This window comes from Hippocampus guttulatus, chromosome 20 (assembly GCF_054856545.1).
Source record: "Hippocampus guttulatus isolate MCC_2025c chromosome 20, RoL_Hgut_1.0, whole genome shotgun sequence".
Lineage (NCBI taxonomy): Eukaryota > Metazoa > Chordata > Actinopteri > Syngnathiformes > Syngnathidae > Hippocampus > Hippocampus guttulatus.
Genome location: NC_141280.1, coordinates 5204148 through 5226118, shown reverse-complemented (window position 1 = coordinate 5226118; position 21971 = coordinate 5204148). Strand labels below are relative to the sequence as shown.

The following is a 21971-nucleotide window of genomic DNA, read 5'->3' as shown; positions in this document are numbered from 1 at the left end:
GAAGGATGGGAACATTCATAACAGTGTTAATGTGAAGAGACTCACCTGCCTTGCGTGTGCAGTCATCTTTGAGATCAGCGTTTGTTGAGAACTTTTACACTTGTGAAATATACATTTTAATTGCACGGAGCATGACTAAGGGTTCTATGAAGGCCATCGTTTGTCCCAGGAAGAGATTATTTTCATTATTTCTGATGGAGTTGGGTGATGGATTGTGTATTAATTCTGTATTTCCTTTTAGCAGCTGCAGAGAGGAGCTACGTTACAAAAGCACAGGCAGTGCTGACAGCTTTGAACATGTTCAACCTCAACGTGTTAAAAAAAAAAAAAGTCTTCTAAATTTGATGCACCACAAAGATGAGTATTGGTCACAACACTGCCCAATTTAAAAAAATGACAATGAGACTTCAAGTTCACCCCCAAAACATAATCACCCAGCTCTACTACCAGGAAACAGAAAAAATGGACTTTTAGAGGTTCCACTGAATGTGTAATGTAATGTGTGACACTTTGGATCACAACATGCATCAAACAACATACTTTCAGGGCCAGTCAATCAAAATGTCAAAGTCACAGAGTACAAGTGTGGCCAAAATATAAATTATCTGACACAGTACACAAATAATCCATGGAGTTAACGTTAGAGAATGGAAGAGGAGGACGGACATTTTGTTTGATGAGAATCCAGCCTGGCCTGGTCCTGAAAGCGAAACGACCTCTTAAAAAGGTCCTGATAGGATTTATCAAGGCACACCAGCACAGACCACGAATATGACACTCGCCAATTTGACAGAATTTGCTTTAAAAGGATGTGGTGTGTGTGTGTGGTCACAACACTGAAAAAATACAGTAAAAAGCACATTGCGATGAAGCTGTGTGGGGAATAAGTGCATGTGGCTATAGCGTTGGTTACGTGATATAAGTCACATGATCTAATAAATACACAACTTTTGTTCGTGTCTCTCTCACAAACACATACATACGCATCAAAGACTTAAAGGCACATTGCTAATGCAGTAGGACCTACACATGAGCTCTTATCGTCCATGTTGACACGCAACAAAACATAATATAACCCTTCGGGACCAACAGTACATTTGGTATTTCAGCACACACATCCAATTTGTCCTTATCTAATGGAAAGAGTGTGTGTGCGTGTGATTTTATATATATATATATATATATAAACAAACACACACACAGTGTGTTCTTTTTGCAGAAAAGCAAAAATTCTCCAAATTTGGCCATGTTTTTTTCCTTTCCAGTATGGCAGAGAAAACGTTCCAAAATTTTGGTTATGAAGTTTTGTTTGTTTTCGTTTTTTTTAATGCAAGCATTTTTGTTCCCCATTTGGCAGGGACCCATACACATGATGGTGATGTTGTTGTCCACTGAAAAGCAAAGATCTCCAAAAGTTTTTCTGTGATTCATGAAAAACAATTACTAACAAAACGTTTTTGTGATTTTAAAAAAGTCTTCTTGCTATGAAACAAAAAACGTAGATGAATGACTTTTCGCCAATTATTCATACTGATAATAGCAAAATGACAAGTGAAATATTGTAATTTCTTGGGGATAAAAAGAAAATGAAGAAAATTACAAATTGAAAATAGTCAATAAAATGTTGTCACGATACAAGTTTTTCATTGGACGACAACACGCACACACATACACATACTACATGCATCGCCACAAATTTCCTTTCACAAACAAAATGGAATCAAACAAATTCATGATTAAAATAGTTTGTGGAAGGGGCTACAAATTTAAATCACCAACTTTGTAAATACTGTACCTAATTTTCACTGGACAGCAAACACTCATTTTTTTCTGAGCAGACACACACGTTTCAATTTTGTTGTTGTCCACTGTAAAGCAATGCATCACCAAAAGTTTTATTAGTATTGTTATTTAAAAAAAAATTAATTTTGGCAAAAAAGTCCAAGAAAAAAAGTGTGGTGTATAATTTTTGGGCGCAAACATATGAAGTGTCATGCTTTTCATTGGACAGCAACACGTAAGACTTCCAGCAGAGGGCGAAGCATCATGTACAAATGTTAGAAAAAGAAAAAAGCAGTCAGGGGGATGTATAAAAATGTTCCGGGACAGGGGAAACGAGTTTTTGACCCCCGCCCACCCACTGACGACAGTACAGTTCTGTAAAGCAAGCACTCCTCCTGCGGCTTTTCTTTCAAGTACGAAGACAAGGGAGAAAGTGTGGGGTCCAACATGGACCAATACTTGAGGAGGAGGAAGGAGGGCAGGGGGGCACAGCTTGGATTAGCAGCAGCTGGGCCAATGAGAGCGTGTGTGTGTAGCCCCTTGCACAGCATTTCTGCAAAATTGCTGCATGACAAAAAAAAGGTTTTCGTGATGAAAATTTAAAAATTTCAGTCTTCCTCTTGGAAGAGAGAAAAAAAAGATCAGAATATGGTGGGAAAAATCGCTGCGTTTGAGTCTTTTCAGAAAATGTTATTTTTATCCAAAGCTTTTTCAAGCCCACAGAAATCAGCAGGCTGTGATGGGTAGTGTGAAAGGGGCTTACGTGTGTGTGCGCGCACGTATGTCTATGTCGGGCTACCAGCCAATCAGGTTGGCCTTGGCCTTCTCTGTCAGCTTGCGTACGCGTCCCTTGGAAGAGGTTCCGAAGGTGATGGAGGAGTCCTCAAAGAGCAGTTGCCTCTGCTCCTCCTCCGAGTCATCCTCGACATACCAGGCTGAGCGTCGCCCCTGGTTACGGGTGCGCATCGAGCCCACCGCCTCATCCTCGCCCTCCTCCTCAACTTCCTCCTCCTGGTGATCCGCCGGCCCATCCCTCCGAGTGCCTCTTTGCGTCCGTGGCATGGACATAATGTCCTCGTGCGCTCTGCGGCTGCTCCTCCTCAGCGGCAAAGGCTCAGGTGTCTCCGAGGTGGTAGGAGGAGGTGGAGAAAGCGGAGGAGGAGGAGTAGGGAGAAGTGGGGGCTGCGGTGTTACCTCCTCAGTTCTGAGGGACCGCGGCCGGCCCCTCTTTCTCGGCGTGCCGGAGTCTGACGTGACCGCTGCTGACGCGCCGCCCTCGTCGCCAGTGGATTGGTCAAGCTCATCATCAGGGGTGGGGCTGGCATGGTCGTCTTTGCTCCTCCTGCCTCGTTTCTTGCCCGGGGGTCGACCGCGCCTCCTGGAGGGGCTGGCCGGAGTCGCCGGGTCTGCCGGCGGGTCCGCTCGGGATTTACGACCCCTCCTTCCCACTCCAGCCGTCATATGACCGCTGTGGCCATTCAGGAGGGCTGTGCTCTGGGAGGGCAGGCTTTCAGGAGACCCTGGGAGGGCAAGTGACACAAAGAAAATCTAAATGTTTGGAGATGCTTTTCATTTGACAGCTGTCATAAAAAGACGTTTTTTTTTTTTTAAATACAAAGAAAATGGAATCACAAGGTTGAAATGTGATTTTTTCCCACTTATTTGGCTAAAATAAATATTTAAAAACGGAAGAAAAAAACCCTGATAAAAATCATTTTGCTTGAAACAGGCTTTTGGGATATAACCGATTCCAAATTGAGATTTGGGGGGGGAAAAAATGTGAAAATACTCTCGAAAACATTACCTGATTCTCGTCTTACAGGTGTCCTTGGTTTCCGCCGAGTGCTTCCGGTCACGCCACCTTCTCCAGCCGAAGACGGTGTCGTCCTCTCGGCTGCTGCAGGCGGCGTGGAGGCAGAGACATAATTGTGCGTTCTCAGCGAGCGGGTCGACTCTAGAATGGAGAAAGAGTATTAGCAACACACAAGTAAAGGTCATACATTTTTAAACGTTGTCTTTGTATATTGTTTTTTTCCCCTCCAAAATCACTTTCAGGAAAATGTATTAATTTACAAAAAGATTGATAATAGTTATAATAGTTGTCTCATTTTGTGTACAAAAAAAAAATCGTAAGGAAAAAATAATCAGTTATTGTGCTTTCAACCACCTACATAAGACGTCACATGGTTAGACAATATTTGTATGTAAAATAAGATTTTACATTAAAATGTTTTTGGGGAATTTTATCAATAAACACTTAAACAAAAACAACTGGTGTCGTGTGATCTGACCTGTGGCGCTGGAAATGTTCGTAGATGCCGAGGAGGGCGGCGAGTGCGCAAAGTGTCTTGCGGCGCTGCGCGTGCGTCCCGCTGCTGGTGTGTCCATCTTCCCGTTAAGCAGCGGCGGCGTGTACTTTGGGGGGAGGTTCTGTCTCAAGGAGGGGGGCCGTGAGGGAGGTGGCGAAGGCTCACGCCTGCTGGTCACTCGGGACGAGACGCGCCTCTTCCTCTCTGGGCTACAAACAGAGGGTGGGTTATATGACTTGTTTCAACTTCAGAATCACCAGATTTTGGAGTCATACCTGGAAGCCGCGCTGCTGGGGGGAGACTCGCTGCGGCGGCGTCTCTTCACGTTGTGCCGCGTGGGTCGCTGCTCGGGGGTGGAGTGTTGGGCATGGCGCTCGGCAGTCCGTCGGGTCAGCTTGTCCGTCAGGCCGTGGATGGCCTGGTAATCAGCAAGGATGGAGCTCATGTGCTCCTCGAAGAGTGCAGACAGTCTCAGACTCATGCTGTAGATCTGAACACACACACACACACACACACAATTTCAGTTACTGAATGCTGTAGTTCGGAAAGAATTTGGTCCATGAACAGAATACCGCCCCAAAAAAAATTTTCGACTGACTTTTCAAAGAAATATGCACACATCCAGGTGTGTGTGTGTGTGTGTGTGTGTGTGTTTGTATGCATGTGCATGCGTGCGCTTCTCTCACCCTGGACTTCTTACTGGGCGTGTACGCTTTGGAGTTGCTGAAGATGAGGCGCACATCCTTGCAGAGCTGGATGGGCGTCTGGTACTTGTCTGTAGTCAGCGTGTTGAGGACGGTGCCAAAGTCCATTGGAGAGTCGACAATCTGGAGGTAATCCTGGCGGAGTAAAAGTCTATTAATGATGACTGAATAACCATACACACGATAGTTTAGACACTCGAGTAAGAATTGAACAGCTTTGGCCCGCATGAAAGAAAAAATACCCCACCACCCCAAAAAAAGACACTGGCTGTCGTGTGCATGCTTCACCTACAGGGGGTGTTAGAACACCTAATGCAAGACTACAAAATCTCTGCCCATCTGGCCAAAATCAAATCAAGTCATCATCCCTGATCTAGCCATCATTTGATACACAAACTGAGCTGCATGGCACGTCATGACAAAATAAGGATAACTTCAAAATATCAGGATATTGTACGTTACTCTGCAATTGCCAGTCCGCCTCATAGTTCATCAAGCAAAGCACGTTGTTCGTACCGGATACTCCTGAAGGTCTACGGGTTCTCGGAAGGGCTCGGAGTCCTCGCACTGGAAGATGAGGTCCAGTAGCTCTTTGCAGCGCCCTCGCCACGCTTGAGGGTCGTACGAGGGTGGTCGCGTGCGCAGTCGCTGCCGTGTTAGACGCCGCTCCTGCGAAGGACACCGTCATCATAAACAATGAGGGGAAAACAAACTAGCCCATTCAGACATGATGGAGATCAGCGGTTTTGAAAGTTTTCAATGATGAAGTACCGCCTCAAGAAATACACACACAAGCTCAACAAGAATTGTACCTGAATGAATAAAAATCGGTTTTAAAATAGTGTAAATGTAATGTACTTAAAAATGACGGAAATATACCCACGCTGCATCTTCTAATATCTTTGACTGTATTTCACATTGTACATGCATTTTATTTGACCTTGTGGTTTTGCGTGGAGGTTCCTGGCATACTGGTGTCCTCGTCTTCCTCATTCTCCTCCTTCAAGCAGAACACGCACATTAATCTTCGTCGACCAAATGTGTACTTCGTTCCAGTTTTGAGAAACGCACCTCGTCTTCAGAGTCCGAGAAGGTGGCCTTCTTCAGGGTTTTGTAGAGTGGCATTAGGTCTGTCACACTTTGGTCCCTGAGAATGGAAAACCAAATATTCATTCAGTTTTAAATGCATTTCATAACATATTTCATGCCACTTCTAATGGGCATTATGAAATAGAAGAGAATTAAACACAAAATAATCGAACGTTCCTTTATATATATATATTTTTTTTTAAATGCCATTGATTCATTCAAAAGCTTGGGGACACCGTACTCACTTGATGAACTGCAGCATGAGGTCGGAGACAAACTTGGCCGTGGTGACGATGAAGGAGCCCGGCTCGTTAAACGTCTGCGCGTTGTGCTCCACGTAACGAACTTCCCACATCAGAGACGACAGTCGCCTGAAGCCAAAGTGCGCGCACACTCTATAATCCACTGCGCTTCATCCTATCACACGCGCAAAGTCGCATTCCGATACCTGTAAAAGCGGTTGACCAGCCTTTGGCGTATGGTGCTGAGGTCTGTGACATAAGCCACCACGGTGCAGTAGGTGGGGTAGGCTTGAAGGTCCACCGGGAAAGCAAAAGGCGCCGCTATGTCTGAAAACAAACAAAATGGTTGGTGTTCAACTACCGTACACAATCTTGTGCCTGTGACAACACCCAAAACGCAAGGAGTCGGGAGTCTTCAGATCAGAATAGGGCCTTCTGGAAGCAGTGTTTTACATGACACAGCTGCAATGAGGCAAGGCGGGACGATAATCAACGACGATGATGATGGGAGGATATCCTACCCAGGGTGCAGAGCTGGTCGATGGCGCTGATGATCCGCTCGCACTCGTCGGCGCGCGTGCGGCAGCCCCATTCGCCGTCCAACGGCACGTACAGGAGATCGCGATGCTCCTCCTCCGTGAGCGGAACACTGGTGCCCAATTCATCCGGGAAGGACGCTGAGGAAGAAGAGACTTCGGAAAAGTGTGACTTACAAGATGCTTGCTGTGTTGTTACAAGGACTCACCCTCATCAGGAATGAGCTCCATATCCCAGGGACTCATCTTCTCCGTGTCGCCATTATCCCAGCTGGAACCAAAGATGAAGTGTTAGCAACAAGTTTTTACAATGATTAGTTTAAGAATATATATTTTTTTAACGTTTGTGTGATGTTTACCAGACATTGTAGCACAGAAACAGGCTGTCCGGGTACTGCGGCTGGAACGGCTCGTGACTCTCGATGGTGCCGAACCACCAGGCGTCGTCGATCACGGAGCGAAACCTATCACCTGCGCACAGGAGATCACGGCTGAAATGCCGCCGCTTCACGCTAACACACGGCGCTTCGTTGACGCCTTACCAATACTCCACTGCCTCTTTCTGGCATTGTCAAACTGCTGCCGGAGCACCAGGAAGTCGATGACGTCCGGCATGTCGTGGTACCTGTGACAAAAAAGTAGCACATCATATGATTAATATATATTTTATTTTTTTTAATGGAGGAATTTGAGGTGCAGCTCGACATCTTTACTTCATGGAGAAGGATCCTCCAGTCAGTTTGCCGGTGTCCGGGTCTAGGAAGGCCAACTTGAGGCAGCATAATGTGGGCAAGCCCACCTCATACTTAATCCCCACAATCTTCATCAGTTCCTGCTCCTGACCGCACAAAAACAGCAAAGACCTTGTTTAAATGATCTGATGAGTAAAATCAATAATTGAGGTGACCTAAAAAGCAAGCCCCCTCCCCCTCATTTCAAAATAATACACAATCTGTGCGATTTGTATCCCCGGGAGTTAAATGTTATCAACGCATGATAAAATTAACTGTCAAATATATTTCTGTTATAGAGCAAAGTGTCATGAACATTGATCTGATTGCATGTTTCATAAACAATCTCTTGAACACAGCAATTGTTGCTTGCAAGGAATCGAAAATAACCATGTGAGATACGCTGGTACTGTATATAAACAGTCATTTTTTGAGTTACTATTTTACTCTATTCTTACCCGTAGCTCCATCTTGTGCCATGGTTGCTTCTTAGGGTTGATGCTGTAAATCTTTTTTTGTTTGGCCATCTCCACGTATGCCTCGTGGCCCTGACGGAAGTAGTACAACTGCAGGCACAAACGCAAACATTACCCAACATGACAAAAGAAGCTGTCGAAGAAATACCTCACCTTTCCTAAACATTACTTGGGGATCATCGAATCTTCACGTACCTCGTCGCCCATCTGTGGAATATAAGGACATCTTCTGGGAAGCAGGTCCGTGATCCAGGAAGAGGGAAGCCACTCCTCCAAAGTTAGCCCTTGCTCCTGAAGCTCTGCCCTCTGTCAGACATCATTTGTTTTCAAACAAATCAGATTTCCGCCCGCCCCCACATGATGCGGAGCATGTTTTCCTTTTAAGATGACAAACCTTCCTTTTCTCTTTTGGCGTCTTTTTCTTTGGTAACGCGCCATCTTTGTCGGCTTTGTCCTTCTTGCGTTCTTTCTTGGGGTCACGCTTCTTGTCGCCGTCCTCTTCAGAGCTGCTGCTCTTCTTCTTCACCTTCACGCTTTTCTTGGGCGGCTCCAAGTTGATGCCCGCGTCGGCCGTCCAATCCGAGTAGTCGCTGGAGTAGTCGCTGTGCGGACAAGACAACAATGTCAGGATGCAGGCTGGTGTCTTCGTGTGCATGTATGACAGTGCCTGCAGAGAGTCGCAATGATAAATGTCGCAAGCCTTGAAGTAGGGTTCACCCTGAGCATTCCGTTTGTACACATAGACCCGCTGAGCAATGTAGTTGCGGTACGAGGAGGAATGCAGAAAATCCCAGAATGGGAAGAAAACATGTAATTTTAAGGCCATATCACCGAGCCATACCTCGAACTGCTGTGATCATCCGGCCATGGTTCTTTTTGCTCCTCTTCCTTCTCCTCCTCTGACGAGTGCCCATTGATCTGCCGCACCTCTGTCTCGCCCTGATAACCCAGACATATTTAGAGAGTTGACACAATCTGGATTTGCTCTGTTTGTTCGTCTTGATACGTTGCAGAGTTTGGGGATCTGGATTCTGCGTCGAAAAATAGTCAAAACAAAGTGACTCGAACTCTGTCACACAATCGGGACATCCTGAATTTAGCTCCTTGTCAGAAACATTAAACATTGAGAAGCTGAGCACGTCCATTGAAAAATATAGGAGCTGCTGGAATTCCACCCAAAAGCCTGAACTTTTTGTGAGGAGTATAAGTCAAAAGGAGACTTATTTGACCCAAGAGGCTCTCTTTGGATGCCTCCGTAGGTGTCACAGTTTACAACAGATTTAAAACTCTTAAAATTCTCATATGCGAACGACAAAAGTTGAACTAGGATGTTTTAAGATTGCTCCCCTTTTGTTGAAGGCGAAAAGGGGTGTTTATTTGAGGGAGGCGGTTATTTGTCTTGGGTGGATGAAGCACTGGGTGACTAATTGGTCCACGTCCTCTACTTAACGAAATCTGCTATGTTGCATAGATGTGCTCTACCTCCGAGTTGCTGTCGTCATCGTCAGCCACCTCGGCACTCTGGCGGCTCGTCTCCTCCACGGCTGCCCGGGTCTGGTAACCATGGTTACCCTGACTCCGCCTCCCCTCATCAGACACGCTCTCTGAAGTTGGATGAACCTGCAAACCAGGAATTAGCAAAAGTGATGCCATCATGATTTGTAGACTTAAAAGTCTTACTCTGCTCTCCTTGGGCAGGGAGTGGATGGTGCGTCTCCGGCGTTCCGACTGGTAAATGTTGATCTCCTCCTCCCCTTTAGCCTCTCGCCAGTTCACCTGTTTCCTGCGTAACCAAAACAGACAGACTGTAAGCACACAAAGGTATCCACGGTACAACAACAACGTGCACAGTAAAACCCGCTGAGGCTAAATAAAGTATGTTGCCGTCGCCGTGTTGCGCTGTTTGTTACCTGACGGAAGCGTCCTCCAGCTCAGGCACCAGCACCCGGCGGCTCCATGCCACCAAGTCTCCCTCGGTGGCCATCTGGCTGCGCGGGGCGTTGCTGTGCATCTGCCGCACACCCTCGATCTGCCCGCTGCGACGGAGGCCCACGTTGGGTGGCGAGTGCACCTCTGTCGGAGAACTCACAGACCCTGAAGGATTTAAAAACAACCATTAATTTCCATATCTGATGGTTGTAAATGCGGTGTGTCAAGTTAAAGTTTTGGAGCAATATTATAATTGGTATGCAGATCTCTGAGTCCCTGGACTGAATGCTTCTGATTTTCCAGGAAAAAAATAATAATACAGCAAATGGATGAAGCCTTAGCACGAATACCTCTGCTGACTCGGGAGTTTGCGGTAAGAGCAGCAGCGGCACCAGGACCGGTAGCAGCAGGTGTCTCATTGGAGCCCAGCCTCTGGTCCTGTTCCTGTTGTAATCTCTGGATCATGGTATCCAGAGGACTGGAGCCATCCACCGCCTGCTCGCTGACCACTTGGTTTAAGCCTGGTAAACAAACAAACAAAAAAAAAAAAGAAACAAGAATGAATACACGGAATCAAACAGTGGAGTTTGTTTCATTCGCCCTGTACCTTTTGATGATCTCTTAATTATGTGCAGTCAGTAAGTTGCTTCAAGTGGCTTGTTAACTGACATTCAAGTGCGGTTGTTCCTCTAAATGCATCTCGTTAAGCACATAAAAAGGGGGATAATGTTCTTGTCTTGGCGAATGACTCCATCATATCTTTCAGTCTAACTGGACAGGCGTAGTCGTTGACAACCGTGACAAACATACTACCAGACAACACCTGAAAAATTGACATATTAGCCCTGAAATATGAAAATGGTCAGCGGGCTGGATTAAAAAACAAAGTGGGCCATGCTTTGTCCAGCCCCTGCAGTAGACCTTTGACATTGCTGCTATGACAACAAACCAACACAAAAAGCGTGTCAACGACGTTGCACTCGTACCCGAGGAGGTGACACCCATCTGCGGGATGAGCTGCTCGTCCCGGCAGCCCTCCCGGCCGGGCACCAGCCGCTGGTATCGGGGCGGATGGGGGTTGCCGTCCACGTCCACCAGGAAGGGGGGTGGCATGAGGTGAGGCGCCTGCTGGGTCTGCTCGTCCAGCACGTAGTTGTTGGCGTCGCGGATTAGCGGCCGGTAGTCGGTGTGGAAGAACATCTGGTCGGCGATCTTCGATATGGCAGATCAATGGAGTCAGGTGATGACGTCGTCATATGTATGTGTGTGTATGCGTGACCTCACCATGTCATACTTCCCGCTGGAGCCGAAGCCAAAGATCAGCAGGTGACCATGGGAGTCGGTGGCGGCAAAATGTTGCCCATCCGGACTACACTTGCAGTCAAACAACGCCCCGTGCCCTTGACCTTCGATCTAGGACCAAGGAGGTGACACAAATACGACCATTCATTTTCTTTTATCCTAGAGCCTATCGCAGGTGACTTTGGGCAAGAGGCAAGGGAGACCGCCAATTGCCGGGCACATACTGTATAGACTAGGCTCCAGCTCACATCTAGATGCCAGAGGTACGAACTGTTATTTGGCAGGGGGGTTTTTTGCCTTGACTTTGAGAGTAAATATTCGAGACAGGAGCACTCTGGTAGCAGTGAACTAACGTGTGGAGGTTTTATAACACTCAGCAACTAATATTTGAACTCATGCAGGCAGGTAATAACAACGGCACTCATTATCCCTGCAAGGAATGACTAATAACGCAGCTTTCAAAGCAACGGGACCATCGTCAATTGTTGAAAACAAGTTAGAAACATTTTTTCTTGTTTTTTGGAGGAAGCTGGAAAATATTAATCACATTGCCATTCATATGCAAAGTGTTTTGAGTTACAAGCTTGGTCATGTAAATGAAATAAACTCATCTGAAGACACCGCTGTACATCTTATATTCGTTTACTTTTACTTGAGTCGATTTTTAGACACTTTCTTTCAATATTTTACTGATCTTTGCATCAATTTCCGCCCAAAATGTGGAGGAGAATAGTTGCTGCAGCGACTCTTTGTTGTGTATCCATTTATTCATGCAGTCCAGACGCCCGACTCAAAGTGAAACATCTGCATCACATGTGTGGAGGACAAACAAAAAGAAATGCAGATCTTTTTCCAGCGCCAGCTCACCATGTTGAAGTAGGATCGGATCTTGACGCCTCTGGCCAGGTCCCACACGATACAATTGCCATCGTGCCCCGCCGAGAATAGGATTCGGGGATCGAAGGGGTGCGGCTCCAGTACAAACACCTCGTCCTCGTGACCCTGTCCAAATGAACTGCCTGGATTAAGGTTAAACATTTCAACGACGCACCGCGTCCATAAAGGCGTTGTTCGCCGTGGAGCATTTTTTAAAATTTATGTCAGTTACAATTTGACAGCACTTTATGTAAATGAACAGGGTTGACTGTGTACAGAGAGTTGTTAGGGCCCGGGTACTCCGGTTTCCGCCCACATTCCAAAAACATGCAAGGCAGGTTAATGGAACACGCTATTTTGTTCCTAGGTGTGAGTGTGAGTGCGGATGGTTGTTCGTCTAAGTGTGCCCTGCCATTGGCGGGCAACCAATTCAGGGTGTACCCCGCCTACTGCCCAAAGACGGCTGGGATGGGATCCAGCATGCCCCGTGGCCCTTGTGAGGTTAAGCGAATTAGAAAATGGATAGCTTGTGTTAATGTACTTAAAATAGACATACGTACCATCAGGACATGAACCAGGTTCCCAGTGATGGAATTCCAGACCTTCAGAGTCAGGTTGTTGGCTGCTGTTATCACCGTGCTGTCGTGGCGATCCCACGCCACCATGGTGACCTTTAGCTTGGTCACCTTGTCTTCTAGTGGTGGTGGGTTGTACTTCCTACAAGAAAGGTCCCAGTGGAGATATTGAAAATCAATTATTCATCAGGCGAAGCTCGGAGGAAATTTGCTTGAAAGCAATAAATAAATAAATAAAAATAGGTAACCAAATGAACAGAATTCCGTTTGTTTTGTGCTGCTGTTCCATTGCAGGGTTTTAACGGTTTGAAATTACCGTGAAATCTCTGCCAATTTCTGTTAGCTCATCTACGGAGTTTCGGCTGAATGATGCTTTGAGGGGCAAAAAAAAACAAAAAAATACATATACCCTGGTAATTTAGTCTGCATGTCCAGCAGGATGCTCCTCCAGCCTTGAGGCTGCAGCTGCCAGATGCGCGCCGTGCCGTCCCTGCTGCCACTCACAAATCTAAAAAAAAAAAAAAACCCCAAACACAAGAATAATCCCAGACACACACACACAATAATTCAGCAGCCAAACTAACACAAAAACAGCTCCTCACGTTTAACGATTAATGTTTATCCAGTTCATCTTCAGTATAACTCACTTGCTACACAAGGAGACACACAAACTTACCGATCGCTGCAGTGTGAGAACTGGATGCTGTCAACTTTGTCCTAGTTGACAAAGAAAAATATTTAAAAAAAATAGACCTAGTTTGTGTAGTACAGCTTCCCAAATCATGGTAGTTGCTCACATAGTGGGCTCTGCTCTCTGTGTTACGATTCTTTTTTTTTACTACATCAACACATAATGAGCACTTCTTATATTTATAAATTTACATCGACGGGAACTGATACACTTGCAAAACTTGAAACGTTCAATGGTTTGACTGACTGTATGCGACTCCAGTTCTGAGATCTTCTCCGGTTGTCCTGAGCCAAAGTAATACACTCTGATGATGTGATCCGTGCTTCCCGTAGCCAGAAACATCCCACCTGTGTGCAAACAAATCCTTTTTCTGTATGAGTGGATATTTTGAAGTCACCTCATGATGTTAAATGTTGAGACGGGGTCATCTGTAAACAATAGTTTGAGAATAAACAGTTGTATTCACCTGCGCTGAAGGAGGAGCACATCATCTGGACACCGGGTCTGGAACGCTCAGTGAACTTACTTGGCCTCTGACTGATGCAAGGAAAAAAATGATGTCAGTACCAGCAATGACAAAGGAGGGAAAAGTGCCATGCTTGGATTTTTTTTTGTTGTTGTTGTCGTTTTGTCTAGGACTCTGTGTACTTTTCTTTATTTTAACAGTTTAATAAGGGATTCTACTCTGTGAGAAGTGCAACATAAACACAATTTACTTTCTTTATACATATACCCATGTAAATTAAAATAAATATATATTCACTAAAAATAAGAAAAGAAAAAGGTGGGAAGATGTTTGATATATTTTTTTGGACATTTCTTTTCTTGCGTTTTTAAACTTGATAAGGGGTCAATTTAACCTGCAACATAAGAGTGCTTTAAAAAAAAGCTGGTCCAGGAACAGATGAATTCATTTTAATCATAATGTCAAATGGCGCCCAAGTTTGGAGATTCCGCTGTAGTGTCCAGTCCATATGTTCATAATAATGTTATTTCCGAACAATAAAGAAAATCTAAGTGCGCTCATTACAGTGGCAGCTGTGTCTCACCCGAACTTGAGTGTGCGTGCGTCCCACTGCCAGAAACAGATGGTGCCGTCAGCACCCGTGGAGGACAGGTAGCGCTTGGAGCCGCAACACAGAGGAGAAAACTGCAAACACAAGCGGTTTATAATAAGTTGAAATAATAACTTCCAGCATAACCGTGAACTCCCGTTTATCTAGGGGAATAAGTTCAAGACCCACTCACAATAGGCGAAAGTCTGCGACAGAGACAAAAGTCCACTCGCTTACTAGCAACATATAATGTGAAACGTCAGAGACGGGCTAACAAAAATTTGCATAGCTATTCCTGTTATGGACGCTGTATTCTCATACAGTAGAAGGAGACTTTTCACCTGAAGAGAAGTGATGGAGGCGGCGTGGCCCTCCAGCACAGCTAGCGGGGCACACGTCTGCAAGCACCACACGCGGATGGCCTTGTCGCAGGAGCCGGCGGCGATCATGGTGTTCTCGTAGCTCACCGCCATGTCGGAGATCTCGGCAGCGTGCCCACGCAACGTTGCCAGGAGACACCCGTTGTCCGTGCTCCATATCTTCACCAAGCAGTCATCGGAACCCTGAAGTCGAAGCCGGAGAAAGGAGTCCGCGCATCAGAATGACTTTAATGTAGGGCTGGTTGATATGACGTGCATTTCAAAGAAGTCACCATTATCCAGAGGAAAAATACCATTCAAAATACAAGGGTGGCAAAAGGTCATCAAGCGAGTATCTATTATTTTGCCCCCCCCCCCAAACAATAGCAGCAGAGAAACAAAAAGAACCACAACACCACCAGGGTGCCAAATATTGGAACAGTAAAGATCTGTTTATTTAGTGCCCTCGACAGCTTTTGAAACTGCAATCACAAAATTGGAGGTGGCAAAAAGTGGTACAAAACAGATATGGTACTTTGGTACTATTTAAATGGAAGGTAGATTATGATTTTTTTTTTTTTAAATTTGCGTTCTATTATATTGCGATCTTGATTTGAATTCGATTAACTGCTTAGCCCGAGTGAGGATCTTTTGGAATTGCCCAAATGATGTCACCTATCTCAAAATTGTTCACTTGTACCTCAAGGCACCACTGCATTAAGCTTATCATTAGAGCGCAACAACAGCTTACAGCTGCCTTAATCGAATGCTCAACAAGGAAAAAATAATCAACATGTCCGTCACAAGGTAAATATGATTATGAAAAGAGACTGCAAACTGGGGAGGGGGGGTGTGGTGAAGGAGACGGAGGATGAATGTTAATTCTGGCATTTATCCAGCAAGTGCCTTAGAGGAAACACTCTCACTCTCCAGTTGTGAGGAGGAAAAGCGGGGAAAAAAAAGAAAGGGGGAGGGGGGGCGCCTTGAGAAACTGAACAAAGGAGGGGCCGCAACGGGAGAAGAAAAAGACGGCGATGCGAGCCCAGGAAATGTACAAACGCAGAGACATAACGGAGGAGTCAATGTAGTACCCGTGCATGCACCCCTGACCACCCCCCCTTCCTCCTCCGCAGCCATTTTTAGACATTTTATGGCATGAAAGCAGTTAGCATTAAATAAAGCTCAAATAAAGTAAGACAATCAGAAGACAACAATGCTGAAATACGAAAACCACAAGGGGCGGGGGTGTGCACAATGACATTGACACACATGCACACACACACACAAGTTGCATCTTTTGATGATGGACTCAACCTACCAGAAGAGAGACACCTCTCATTTTTAAAGTACTAATGTCCTAAAAAAAAAATCCTAAACAATTTTAACAATGGGACCGTAAATACTCAAGGCTACATAAGCTCACACTTACGGTGAATATGCGTCGTCCAGTCCTGTCGAAGGTAACGCAGTAGACTGAGGAAAGGTGTCCCAAAATTCTCTTATGCATCTTCATGTGCTGATACACTGCGGTGGGCACCAGCTGGCGCAGGCGGTAAGAACCGTTCAGGCGCCGGCCGTGGCTGGTCTCCACTGACATGAGTAAAAAGATGCACAATGTGAGAATGCAGAAACTAAACAAAAAAAAGTCCCACCCATAGCAGCTTCCAAAGCCTGCTTAAGCAAATTGTTTACACTCAAAACACGGTGGCAAACATATGAGTGCTAGTTTACTCAAGAGGCACAGTTTAGCCCATTTAGTCATAATTTATGTGTATTTACAGTTTCAAATAATACGTATCCATCTGTTTTTACAATCTAAGCCGGCGGCTATTTTGCCACTTGCTGTCGACTGAAACTGACATCACAAGTGCCAACGGCCTCAGGCAACGACCACCGCGGCTCACCTGTTTTTTTAGGTTTGCTCATGTGATGTTTGCACTGTGATGTCATTTTTAGTCAACAGCAAGTGGCAAAACAGCCCTAGCGACATGTATAAACCCATTTTTTGCTTTGTAATTCATATTCCACAAAAGTAATATTAATCAAAATGCCAGGTTTAGACTACTAAAACGTTCTTGTTTTGAATGGAACAAAATCCCAAGTGTTATTTACCGATGTTAGCTGGGCTCCCATAGATGATAGGAGGCTCTGGTGGTCGTCCGCAGTGGAGCGCCGCCAGCGCCGAACCCTTCCACACCACATGCTTACAACCTGGGCGACACAAAAACTGATCAGACCTCATGTGCCCTTGCGTATAGAAATCCATTTCCATACATATCCTTACGCTAAATATCAAATCAACACTCAAACAAGCTTCCCATAAGTGTGCTTGGTCTGAGATATGTGCATCAGCGCTTTTTGGCCACGACATTCGTCAAAGGAGAAGTATCTGTGCTTGGTGGTTGCGCCTTCTCAGCAGCACGCCTGTACCAGCACAGATGTTGATTTGGAGGAATGTCGCCGCCATTGACTGTCGGTGCTGGACAGACCTGGGGTGCTTGTGTTTTTTGCGCCTGTAATGGGCAGCATTTTTCACAACCCCGTTTTGTTCAGTGGCTATGTCGGCGCTGTTGGACAGTCGGCGTTGGTGCGGCTGGATGGATGGCTGCTGAAGTTGAGGATGAGGAGAGAGGATGCGTATTTGGAACCGTGAGTCGCCGCTTGGAATTGAAATGGATTTCCATGGGACAGGAGAAGTGAACCAATCTCTTTTTTCGTCAATGGATGCTACAGCTTCTTGTTGACTTTGAAACTTAGCTTGTAGCCGACGTGTGCACATTTTGAGCATGACGTCTCTGATCCACTGGTTAAAGGACACTTTGATTCTCTCCTCTTTCATCTGAAACGGCTTCAAACAACAAAGCGTGTGACGGAAAAGTGGTTAGGACTGCACGACTGTCCGTGTTTTATGTTATGTGTTGTGTTTATTATTTTACTTTATGTTAACTGTTTTGTAAAGCGCTTTGTTACAGCTGTCGCTGTTGTGAAAGCGCTATATAAATCTGCATGTATTGTATTGGCTCACTTTTGCTGGTCCGAAGGAGATTCTGTCGGCCGGCCCCCAGCAGGCTAGTGAGTCCCGGCACACTGGCTGGGACATCGCGCTCCAGTAGAGGACACACCCTGGAGCACACGTGCAGCAGGTGCTCAGGACTGATGTGGCGGTACAGCTTCACCTATATGGTCATACAGATACACCGTCAGATGGGTAAGTTCATCAAAACACCTGGCAACATTCATCAATCATTTGCACATAAAATGATTCAAAAAAACATTTCTGAAGATAGAGATATGGGATGGAGCAATAAATAAAAAGTAACATGATAGCCAAAGGAGAAGAAATTAAGGTTCAAGCTTCTTGATTCACATTTTATCTAAAACAAACTATTCAGTGCCAGTGAGATTTAAAAAAAATGTCATCAATAGGAAAATGAAACATAGTCCAAACATTTCAGGGATGTGTGGGAACCTGACAATTCTTCAAAAGGGAAGAAATAAGGAACATAAGATCATATTACATGGAACAAAGTCATTCTGTATCAAAAACAATAATTCATCAAATGTGTAACTTGTATTGCATCCAAAACTAGAATTAGCCATAAATCAAAAGGGGATTACATTTCATTAGTGACACTTGTGTGTAATGAATAAATGAAGTAATGTGAGTTACATTTACATTACTTCAAAAAATGTATTTTTCCGAAACCTCACACAGTATTTGCACTGCTCATGCAATAGGGTGGCATCGTATGTGTTTCGCAAGGATTCGGTACATTTTATTTTGAAATTCACACCCAAATCTGTATTACAGGGACTGTCAATGAACACACATGACATGTTCACATATTCAAATACTGACATGCAACACACACACGGACACACACACTATCCATTCTCTTATCAGTGCATGAGCAGCCTGAGAAACACACACACACACACACACACACACACACACACACACACACACACACACACACACACACACACACAATTAATGGCCACCCATAATTACATCCAACATTACTGCTGGTACAAGAAACGTGATTAGCATACCACAATCCACACATACACACACACAGATATTAACCATGTTCTCTGCACATAATGGCTCCCTGTACATAACTGCAAAAGAAGCAGTCTTCATAACTGTCATTGTCCGCAAGTCACATGAAAGCACAAGCACCGAAAAACCAAACATTCTCAAGATGGCTCGTCATTCACTGAAAAAAATTGACATCAACACGTGCAGCTGTACAACCCCTTCTCATGTAATAATGCAAAAATATCGGCCTTTGATTTAATTTAATGCATCTTAAATCATTACCCCTAATTAATAATGCTAATTAATTCCTATCTCCATCCTTGCAGTGTAAAACGCACAACACACTTGGGAAGCACAGCAACAACAAAATAGTATTAAGCTAATTAATAATACAAAGGTGACATCACGGAAATATTTTTTTTCTTAAAAATTAATAGCATTTGCAAGATTTAAGAGAAAAATTAGAGGCAGTCTTTGATTGACAAGCGGTGGGAGGGGCATGCAGAGACAGCGAAAGTGAGGGAAGGGGGGAGAAGGAGAGAGCGAGAGAGACTGTGTACTCACGCTGAAATATATTTTGTAATTCCATAAACATGAGAATTTCACGTACTCTAATCCCCATTTATAAATATATAACATCCACATAAGTGAGTGGAATGCAAATATTCAAGTCAGAAAAATCACCCCAAATGCATATTAATGGTTTACAATAACCGATTAAGTCAGATAATCCGATTAATAGCAAACTATGTACATTGCACATGTATAGCCCATTGCTGTTGTCAACCATATGGGGTTTAGAGTATTCTCTCCATTTTATAAAACGCGATAAAGGCTTACTTATGCGCTTTTTAATTTGCATAATATGAGCATTAATTAAGTGCAATATTTGAACACATGCAGATGGATGACACTAATTTATCTATGAGGATTTGGGGACCTGAGGGTCTGCTGTGTGAACAAATTAAAAGAGGACGAGGAGACATTCGTCTGCTTTTAAACTACTGTCGAGGTACCCTTGAGCAAGGCACTAATACCACCAATAGGTGACGTCAGAGTGAAAGGTTGCGGTTTCCCTCTGACATCTCTCCTTGCCTGCCTGCATGTGATCCGACTCCGCCGTGTGGTGTGCAACAGCGGTGAGAGTCCAATTCACCCCTAGAGGGATTCTAATGAGAATTAATACATTAAAAAAATAAGAGGTCAACGTTACCTCTCATCTCCATGTCCAAAGTAAAGCCTCCAGTGGAAAAAAAGTGTATCCAACAACACCTCTGTGTGTTTCTTCCTTCCTTCCGAGTGGCAGCTGCTAATCCGTATTCAATGCAAATATGAAATTATTTGTTTAAAAAAAAAAAGAGTCAAATAGTCCAGTTTGGAGCCGAAGAGGAGTTTTGTTTCAGTGTATGGAGCAGGCTAGAACTGAGCGAGAGTGAGAGACGGTGCTCCAGTCAAGTCCAATCCAGCCTGCCTGCCCGCCTGCACCCACAACACTCGTGACGTAGCAACAATTCCACACGCGTTCAAACTGCACTTTCCCCTTTTCCCTTGCGTGGGACACCACTTGGGTGAGGATGCCAAGTCCTGACTGACCTGAAAAGCCTCATCTTACCCTGATTATTTTTATTTAAAAAAAAAATGAAACAAAAAAAAAGGTTTTAAAGTGTTTTGCTGTTCGCATGGGGAAAAATGCGGGAAATTCAATTCGTAAAGTTGCCGTGTTGAAACTTTCTCTCTGCAAAAGAGAGAAGCTCCCTTACCAAATTGTCATACGTCCCGGGGTGTTCCTGCCCGGTCCAGTCCAACCTCCTGGGCAGCAGCTACACACGAAGCAACACACGAAACATCGTTAAGTGTTATCATTAAAAGTGTTGTTTTTAAAACATGTCTAAGAGAAGTGAAGCAAAAAGAGGCGACATTGCAGCGCCCGCGCATCTCTCCACTCCACATACCTCCTTATCCTCCACCTCCTTGATCAGCGTCTGAAAATGGATTAAAAAGGGACAACATGACGCCTCATGGCCGCCTTGATGTGTTTCAAACGAGTCCCTAAATTCTCAAACACCAACCTCGGCTGCTTCTTGGCACGGTCCGGCTTCGAGAAAGCGGGCGATTAGGAAGTAGAGCTCTGGTGTGGGTCGGAGGGAAGAGAGAAGAAGCACGGGGGAGCTGCGTTACAAGAGGGCTACCGATCGCGGGGAGGGAGAAGGGGGGACATATACGACAACCTCGGCCCGCTCCACGAGCTCCGCTACTCACCAGAAGTCAACTGCGCGATGTGTGGCCTGTCTGAAGCCATGTTTTCGGCGTGCTTCGGCGAGGGCAGCGCCGGAGACGGGCCGCTGGGTGTCGGTGGCTGCCCTGTAGCTGTCACTGTTTATCCACCAGGAAGAGGCTGCCTCCATTCAGGCGCTCGAAAACAGGCCCGGCTCGGCTCAGCTCACAGTGCTCCTCCGCGCGGTGACGATTCTAGTGCCCCGCGGTGGCTTTGGTCGCCAAACACCGTCGTAAATACCTGGGACGCAAACCATGAGCAGACATGTGTTTGTATGAGGGGAAAATATTGATTTTAGTGGTCGAGTTTTAATCTTACGTAGGTGTTTTTATCCAGATCCCCCTCCCCCCTTCAAAGGGGAAAATGCGAGCCCTCGGCGGAGGGATATCAGAGGTGTGTTTCACGCACAGGCTACTGTGGAGGGGAGCTTGTAATGGCAACCTACTTGAGGAAGAGAGAATTTGTTCGTTACTTGAAAGTGGTCGATACCTAACATCGAGACGACGTTTGACTCGTTAATAAGTAACGCTTGAGTATTAATCGAGCTGCGGATGGACACTTAAAATTTTTAGACGTAAAACATGGCTGCCGAATCTGCGCGAGAAGGCTAGCTAATCCCTAAAAGCCAACTTGACGTCGACGTTTGTTTGCTTAAGTGTTCGTTTCGTTTTGGTGTTACTCGAGCAAAATGTTTCCCTCACACACACTCGCCCTCCCCTGAAAGCCTGCTCGGCGCGGAAGAAGTCCATCTCTTTATCGCCGCCTGACACTAAAATGGGGGAAGGGTTGTTGTTGGCGGCAGAGGGGGCAACAACGTAGCCTGATGAAGGAAAATCTCGTGAGTTAGTGGAACAGCACGGAAACATTGGAGTAACATTATGGTAATCATCACGAATCCACCGGAGGGACACTTAACTCCTGGTTTTCCTAAAGCAGCTTCAATTCATTAAGTGACTCAATACACAAATTAACAGTTGCCAGTATGTCTCATAGCTACC

General features: G+C 45.2%; 1 protein-coding gene across 3 annotated transcripts; it reads right to left on the bottom strand.

Moving 5' to 3' along the window:
- Window positions 1–468: 468 nt before the first annotated feature.
- LOC147187681 (PH-interacting protein-like) lies at window positions 469–21158 on the bottom strand. 3 transcript variants are annotated; one of them, XM_086100306.1, is made up of 40 exons: window positions 20958–21158; window positions 20768–20826; window positions 20651–20680; window positions 20459–20518; window positions 17682–17832; window positions 16769–16867; window positions 16086–16246; window positions 14639–14860; window positions 14292–14392; window positions 13709–13779; window positions 13489–13589; window positions 13228–13268; window positions 12961–13059; window positions 12537–12693; window positions 11968–12102; window positions 11083–11211; window positions 10785–11010; window positions 10149–10319; window positions 9780–9963; window positions 9550–9652; window positions 9352–9489; window positions 8711–8808; window positions 8264–8471; window positions 8065–8175; window positions 7852–7959; window positions 7376–7500; window positions 7205–7287; window positions 7022–7133; window positions 6872–6933; window positions 6648–6818; window positions 6333–6453; window positions 6130–6255; window positions 5867–5942; window positions 5736–5795; window positions 5312–5464; window positions 4778–4930; window positions 4367–4581; window positions 4074–4300; window positions 3587–3736; window positions 469–3302 (listed from the first exon to the last, which is right to left on the bottom strand). In XM_086100306.1, exons 1-40 carry the CDS (start codon window positions 20995–20997, stop codon window positions 2578–2580), a joined length of 5562 nt encoding a protein of 1853 aa, XP_085956432.1. In that variant the 5' UTR covers window positions 20998–21158; the 3' UTR covers window positions 469–2577. The 3 variants fall into 3 exon arrangements, with proteins under 3 accessions (XP_085956432.1, XP_085956433.1, XP_085956436.1); XM_086100307.1 differs by having other exon boundaries at window positions 6648–6803; XM_086100310.1 differs by having other exon boundaries at window positions 14292–14317; window positions 14765–14860.
- Between the last annotated feature and the right edge of the window lie 813 nt (window positions 21159–21971).

Coding starts and splice junctions, on each gene's coding strand:
- LOC147187681 (XM_086100306.1), bottom strand. CDS start 20,997: ATGGCTTCAGACAGGCCACACATCGCGCAGTTGACTTCTG. Junction 6,454..6,647: donor CGACCAGCTCTGCACCCTGG/GTAGGATATCCT, acceptor GTTTGTTTTCAG/ACATAGCGGCGCCTTTTGCT. Junction 5,796..5,866: donor TCTCGGACTCTGAAGACGAG/GTGCGTTTCTCA, acceptor TTCTGCTTGAAG/GAGGAGAATGAGGAAGACGA.